The sequence below is a fragment of the Nicotiana tomentosiformis genome, chromosome 10 (genome assembly GCF_000390325.3).
Source record: "Nicotiana tomentosiformis chromosome 10, ASM39032v3, whole genome shotgun sequence".
In the NCBI taxonomy this organism is placed as follows: domain Eukaryota; kingdom Viridiplantae; phylum Streptophyta; class Magnoliopsida; order Solanales; family Solanaceae; genus Nicotiana; species Nicotiana tomentosiformis.
The window spans coordinates 66,890,996-66,898,099 of record NC_090821.1 but is presented as its reverse complement, the minus strand read 5'-3'; the positions used below and the strand labels follow the sequence as shown (position 1 = coordinate 66,898,099).

General features: G+C 45.4%; 1 protein-coding gene across 1 annotated transcript; it reads left to right on the top strand.

Annotated features, from left to right (window-relative positions):
* Positions 1–997: 997 nt before the first annotated feature.
* On the top strand, positions 998–2,312 carry LOC138900330 (uncharacterized). Its single transcript, XM_070187058.1, has 3 exons — positions 998–1,524; positions 1,608–1,792; positions 2,101–2,312. Exons 1-3 carry the CDS (start codon positions 998–1,000, stop codon positions 2,310–2,312), a joined length of 924 nt encoding a protein of 307 aa, XP_070043159.1.
* The last annotated feature ends 4,792 nt before the right edge of the window (positions 2,313–7,104 follow it).

The window sequence follows — 7,104 nt, the reverse complement described above, 5'->3', positions numbered from 1 at the left end:
ACCGGACCATCGAAGACTCAAGGTAGATCTGTCGGCGTTCCCAGATCTTGAAGTCCCCGTCTATCTCTTCTGTTTATTGTTTCTTTCGTTCAAATAGTTGTACTTCTTTCAGACTTTTACTTGTAGTAAATCCGAGAATGTTCGTGAATCTGTGACGCTAGATATGGGTAGTAATAGTAAATGATGAATTTATTATATTATTACGCACTCGCTGTATTTCACTTTAGTTTATTTACTGCTAATTGTTGAATTGAATGAGGTTTGGCTTAATAATTTTCTAACATTGGCTTGCCTAGCAAGTAGAATGTTAGGCGTCATCACGGTCCCGACGGTGGAAATTTCGTGTCGTGACAAGTATGTATCAGAGCACTAGGTTGCCTAGGTCTCACAATTCATGAGAAGGCTTAGTAGAGTTTGGAGGATTGGTACGGAGACGTCTGTACTTATCTTCCAGAGGCTATAGAGTTTAGGAACAATTTCACTTCTATTTTTCTCTGTCGTGCGATTTTTGTTCTCTCATTACTAATCGAACTCTTCTACTCTTGTTCTCTCGTAGATGGTGAGAACATGTACCGCATCCTCAGCTGAGCAGCAGCCAGAGCCCCCAGTGGCAGCTCCTACGAAGGGTAGAGGCCGAGGCAGGGACAGGGCCCAGACTAGAGATCGAGTAGCAGCACCAGCGGCGTAGCCTCAGGTAGAGTTTGATGAAGAGGTTCCAGCCCATACCGTTCCAGCAGGACCAACTCAAGTCCCAGAGGGGTTCATCGCCACCCCGTTACTTCAGGATGCTTTGGTTCGTTTGGTGGGCCTTATGGAGAGTGTAGCCCAGAATGGCACATTCCCTATGGCACCAGCCGTCTCTCAGGCTAGGGGAGGAGCACAGTGTCTCGCTGCTCACACTTCGGAGCAGATGGCTCACCAGTTTCAGATTCTAGCAGCTCAGCCCGTTGGGGTATTTCAACTGGGTGTTGTAGCATAGGCCGGTGATGGATCAGCTATGTCTTCTGAGGCTTTATGGAGATTGGACAGGTTTACTAAGCTTTTCCCAGTTTACTTCAGTGGTGCATCTTCAGAGGACCCCCAGGACTATCTTGACAGTTGTCATGAGGTGTTACGGAACATGGGGATAGTGGAGACCAATGGGGTCGATTTTGCTGCATTCCATTTGTCGGGTTCCGCCAAGAAATGGTGGAGGGATTATGTGTTGACCAAACCTGCTGGGTCGCCTGCTCTAATTTGGGACCAGTCTCTCAGCTATTTCTTGAGAAGTTCCTTTCTATCACTCAGAGAGAGGACTATTAGAGGCAGTTCAAGCGTCTTCAGTAGGGCTCTATGTCTCTCACTCAGTACAAGACACGATTTGTGGATTTGGCCCGTCAAGCTATTCTTCTGCTTCCTACCGAGAGAGAGGGTAAGGAGGTTTATTGAGGGACTTTATCAGCCTATCAAGTTGCAGATGGTCAAGGAGACTGGGAGTGAGATTTTTTTCAGACGACTGCCAATGTTGCCAGACGAGTCGAGATGGTACTAGCTTAGGGGAGTGGTCAGGGATCTGACAAGAGACCTCGGCATTCTGGTGGATTCAGTGGTGCCTCATCTGGAGGCAGGGGTACTTTTAGTAGAGGCCATCCTCCTAGGCCATTTCATTCAGCACTCCAGGCTTCTCACGGTGCTTCAGGTGGTCGTATCCCTCATAAACATTATTCTGATCAGCTAGCCTATAGTGCACCACCAGCTCCTATTAGTGCACCTCTACTCCCGAGTTTTCAAGGTGGTTACTTAGGTCGACAAGGTTAGTTTCAGGGTCAGCAGTCACAGCAGCCGTGGTCCTGTTATACTTGTGGTGATTCGAGGCACATTACTAGATTTTTCTGAGCATCGAGCAGTTCTCAGCATGAGGGTTCTCGTGCCATGGTCCCGAAACTAGGTGTTTTACTGCCTGCTCAGTCAGTTAGAGGTAGGGGTCAGACAACTAGAGGTGTAGGTCGGGGCATTAGAGGTGGAGGTCAGGCCGCTAGAGGTAGAGGCCATCCAGACAGGGCCCGTCCTCGATATGTAATTCAAAGTGGAGGGGCCTATCCCGGTGTTATGTTTTTCTAGCTAGGCCTGAGGCTGAGTCATCTGATGTGGTTATCATAGGTACGGTTTCAATTTGCAGTAGAGATGCCTCAGTTCTATTTGATCCGGGTTCTACTTATTCCTATGTGTCATCCTATTTTGCTTCATACTTGGTTGTACCTCGTGATTCTTTGAGTGCCACTGTGTATGTGTCCACCCATGTGGGAGATGCTATCGTTATAGATCGCGTTTAACGTTTGTGTGTGTTTACCATTGGGAATCTTGAGACTCATGTAGATCTCATATTTCTCGATATGGTCAATTTTGATATCATTTTGAGTATTGATTGGCTGGCAACTTATCATGCTATATTGGATTGTCACGTCAAGACGGTGACCTTATCCTTGCTGGAGTCGCCTCAATTAGAGTGGAGAGGGACTCCTGGACATTTTACCAGCAGGGTTATCTCGTATGTGAAGGCTCGTCATATGGTCGAGAAGGGGTGTCTAGCTTACTTGGCTTATGTCTGCGATTCTAGTGCGGAGGTTCCTTCCATAGATTCAGTACCAGTTATTCGTGAGTTCCCAGAGGTATTCCCTGCAGACCTGTTGGGGATGCCACCTGAAAGAGATATTGACTTCTGTATTGATTTGGCTCCGGGCACTCAGCCTATCTTTATTCCGCCATACCGTATGGCCCCGCCAGAGTTGAAAGAGTTAAAGGAACAATTGCAATAATTTCTTGATAAAGGCTTATTTAGACCAAGTGTCTCGCCCTGGGGTGCGCCTGTGTTATTCGTGAAAAAGAAAGATGGGTCGATCAGAATGTGTATAGATTATCGGCAGTTGAACAAGGTTACTATCAAGAACAAGTATCCGTTACCGAGAATTGAGGACTTATTCGATCAGCTTCAGGGTGCCAAGGTGTTTTCAAAGATCGATTTGAGGTCTGGTTATCATCATTTGAAGATTAGGGCATCCGATGTCCCTAAGACAGCTTTTCAGACTCGGTATGGGCATTATGAGTTTCTAATGATGCCATTTGTGCTAACAAATGCCCCAGCAACATTTATGGATTTGATGAACCGGGTCTTCAAGCCCTATCTGGATTCCTTTGTGATTGTATTTATTGATGATATTTTGATCTACTCCCGCAATCGAGAGGAGTATGAGTAGCATCTTCGGATCGTTCTTCAGACTCTGAGAGACAGCCAGTTATATGCTATGTTTTCAAAATGTGAGTTTTGGTTAAGCTCAGTCACTTTCTTGGGGCACGTTGTGTCGGCAGAGGGTATTCAGGTGGATCCTAAGAAGATTTAGGCAGTTAAGAACTAGCCTAGACCCACATCAGCTACGGAGATCCGGAGTTTCTTGGGTTTGGCGGGTTATTACCGTCGGTTTGTGGAGGGGTTTTCATCTATAGCAGCTCCGTTGACCAGGTTGACCTAGAAGGGTGCCCCGTTCAGATGGTAAGAGGAGTGTGAGGCGACCTTTCAGAAGCTCAAGACTGCTTTGACTACGGCGCCGGTGTTGGTGTTGCCCATAGGTTCAGGATCTTATACGGTATATTGTGATGCATCTCGCATTAGACTTGGTGCAGTATTGATACAGGGTGGCAAGGTGATTGCATATGCATTACGGCAGCTGAAGGTTCACGAGAAGAATTACCATGTTCATGACTTAGAGCTGGTAGCCATTGTTCATGCGCTGAAGATTTGGAAGCCCTATCTTTATGGCGTGTCATGTGATATATTCACGGATCATCGGAGTTTGCAGTATTTGTTCAAGAAAAAGGAGCTCAATTTGAGGCAGAGAAGGTGGTTGGAGCTGTTGAAAGACTATGATATCACCATCTTATATCATCCCGGGAAGGCCAATATGGTGGCCAATGCTTTGAGTAGAAAGTCAGTGAGTATGGGCAGACTTGCATTCATTCCAGTCGGTGAGAGACCGCTTGTATTAGATGTTCAGGTTTTGGCCAATCAGTTCGTGAGGTTGGATGTTTCTGATCTCAGTCGTGTTTTAGCTTGTACGGTCACTTGGTCTTCATTATTTGAGCGCATCAGGAAGCGGCAGTATGATAACCCTCATTTGCTTGTCCTTAGGGACACGGTGCGGCACGGTGATGCCAAGCAGGTTACGGTTGGAGATGATGGAGTTTTGAGGATGCGGGGTCATTTTTGTGTGCGTAATGTGGATGGACTTTGTGAGTTGATTCTAGAGGAGGCCCACAGTTCCCGATATTCTATTCATCCGGGCGCCGCCAAGATGTATCAGGACTTGCGACAACATTATTGGTGGAGGAGGACGAAAAATGACATAGTTGTATACGTAGCTCGGTGTCTAAATTGTTAGCAAGTCAAGTATGAGCATTAAAGACCTGATGGTTTGCTTAAGAAGATAGAGATTCCTGAGTGGATGTGGGAGCGTATCACTATGGATTTCGTTGTTGGACTCCCACGGACTTAGAGGAAGTTCGATGCAATTTGGGTTATTGTGGATAGGCTGACCAAGTCAGCGCATTTCATCCTTGTGGCAGTCACCTATTCTTTAGAGCGGTTGGCAGAGATTTATATCCGCGAGATTGTTCATTTTCACGGTGTGCCCGTGTCTATCATTTCTTATCAAGGTACACAGTTCACCACGCACTTCTGGAGGGCAGTGCAGCGTGAGTTAGGCACGCAGGTTGAGTTGAGCAAAACATTTCATCCTCAGACGTACGGACAGTCCGAGCGCACTATTCAAATATTGGAGGATATGCTTTGTGCTTGTATTATAAACTTCGGAGTCTCTTGGGATCAGTTCTTGCCTCTTGCGGAGTTTGCCTACAATAATAACTATCAGTCGAGCATCCAGATGGCTCCCTATGAGGCATTATATGGTAGACAGTGTCGATCGACGGTTGGATGGTTTGATCCGGAGGAGGCTCGGTTATTAGGTACGGACTTGGTACAGGATGACTTGGATAAGGTTAAGATCATTCAGGATAGACTTCGCACAGCTCAGTCCAGGCAGAATAATTATGCCGACCGTAAGGTTCGTGATGTTGCATTCATGGTCCGGGAGAGAGTGTTGCTCCGTGTGTCACCCATGAAAGGTGTAATGAGGTTTGGAAATAAGGGCAAGTTGAGCCCTAGGTACATCAAATCTTTTGACATTCTTCAGAGAGTGGGTGAGGTGGCTTACAGGCTCGCATTCTCACCCAGTTTATCAGCAGTTCATCCGGTATTCTATGTGTCCATGCTCCGAAAGTACCACGGTGATCCATCTCATGTGCTAGATTTCGAATCTGTCCAGTTGGACAAGGATTTGACTTATGAGGAGGAGCCGGTAGCTATTCTAGCTCGACAGGTTCACCAGTTGAGATCAAAGAGTTATTCCTCAGTTCGAGTGCAGTGGAGAGGTCGGCCCATCGAGGTTTCTACTTGGGAGTCTGAGGCGGACATGCGGAGTAGATATCCCCACCTTTCACCAGCCCAGGTACTTTTCTATGTTCGTTCGAGGACGAACAGTTGTTTTGGAGGTGGAGAATGTGATGACTCGATAGGTCTTCTCATGTTTTTGAACTAAATTCTATGTTCTGAAGCCTTAAATATCTTAATTTAGCCTTCCTCTATTTGCGTGCGCGGTCCGATTATTTTTCCGGGAGGCTTATATATTAAAAAATGATAAAAACAAGAATTTTTGTCTTAAAAGTTAAATTGCGTTGACTTCGATCAACGTTTTAAGTAAACAGAAACAAATCCATGTTATGACGATTTTTGTGGGTCCGTATCGTAATTTGGGACCTGGGCATATGCCCGGAATCGAATTCCGAGGTCCCTAGCTCGAGATATGAATTTTTGTTGAAAATTGAAAGACTGAAAATTTAATGGTTTTAAGAATTTGGTTAATATTTGGTCTCATTGTTATCGGGTCCGTATTTTGGTTCCGGAGCCTGGTACAGGTCCATTATAATATTTAAGACTTATCTGTGAAATTTGGTGAGAAACAGAGTTGGTTTGACATGATTCGGACGTCCGGTTGTGAAAATAGAAGTTTTAAAGCTTTCTTGAAAGTTCCATTCGATTTGGTGTTCAATTCGTAGTTCTAGGTGTTATTTTGGCAATTTGATTGCACGAGCAAGTTTGTATGATATTTTAAGACTTGTGTGCATGTTTGGTTTGGAGCCACGAGGGCTAGGGTGAGTTTCGGATAGGCTACGGGGTATTTTGCACTTAGAAAATCTGGTATTATGCTACAACCGGTATTCTGGTGCGTTGTGCTTCACGATTGCGAAGCCATCCTCGCGATCGCGAAGGGGGTCTGGGTTGGGGGAGAATTTTATACTATGCGAACGCGAGACCATGGTCGTGAACGCGGAGCATTGGGGGGTTTTCTCTACGCGTACGCGACTCGTTACACACGAACGCATAGAGTCATTGGAGGTGGGGTGGGAGTTGACCGTTGTTCTATGCGAACGCGATACATGTATCGCGAGCGCGGAGTCTAGGGGGGATAATCCTATGCGAACGTGAAGAACAATTCATGATCGAGTAAGCCATTTAGGGGCAGCTCTTCGGGAACGCGACAATGTTCACGCGAACGCGATGAACACTGTCGCCCAGCTATTAAGCAGTCCCATTACGGGATTATGGCCATTCTTTCAAATTTTCAAAAGCTAGAAAGTGTAGAAACGATTCTTCCAAGATATTTTCTTCCCTAAATTATTGGTAAGTGATTCTAACCTACTTTCTTTCAATTACCCATTACATTTCAAGAATTTCCAACCTAAAATCTAGGGTTTTCATGGTGGAAATTATGGGTTTGGGTAAAATTAGAAATTTTTGTAAAATTGGAATTTAGACCTCGAATTGAGGTCGGATTCCGAAACAAATTACATAATTAGGATGGGGTGAATGGGTAAATGGATTTTGATCCGAACCTCGGGTTTTGACCAAGCGGGGTCGGGGTCGATTTTTGACTTTTTGGGAAAAAGTTTGAGAAATCTAAATGTATGCATGGTAGTTGATTCCTTTAGTAATATTTGATGTTATTGAGTTACTTG

What these genes read in the sequence shown, in the direction of transcription:
- LOC138900330 (XM_070187058.1), top strand. Translation starts at nt 998, where the DNA reads ATGTCTTCTGAGGCTTTATGGAGATTGGACAGGTTTACTAAGCTTTTC. An exon ending in TTGCCAGACGAGTCGAGATG is followed by an intron (nt 1,525 to 1,607) that starts GTACTAGCTTAG and finishes ATCTGGAGGCAG; the next exon opens with GGGTACTTTTAGTAGAGGCC. An exon ending in TGGTTACTTAGGTCGACAAG is followed by an intron (nt 1,793 to 2,100) that starts GTTAGTTTCAGG and finishes ATGTTTTTCTAG; the next exon opens with CTAGGCCTGAGGCTGAGTCA.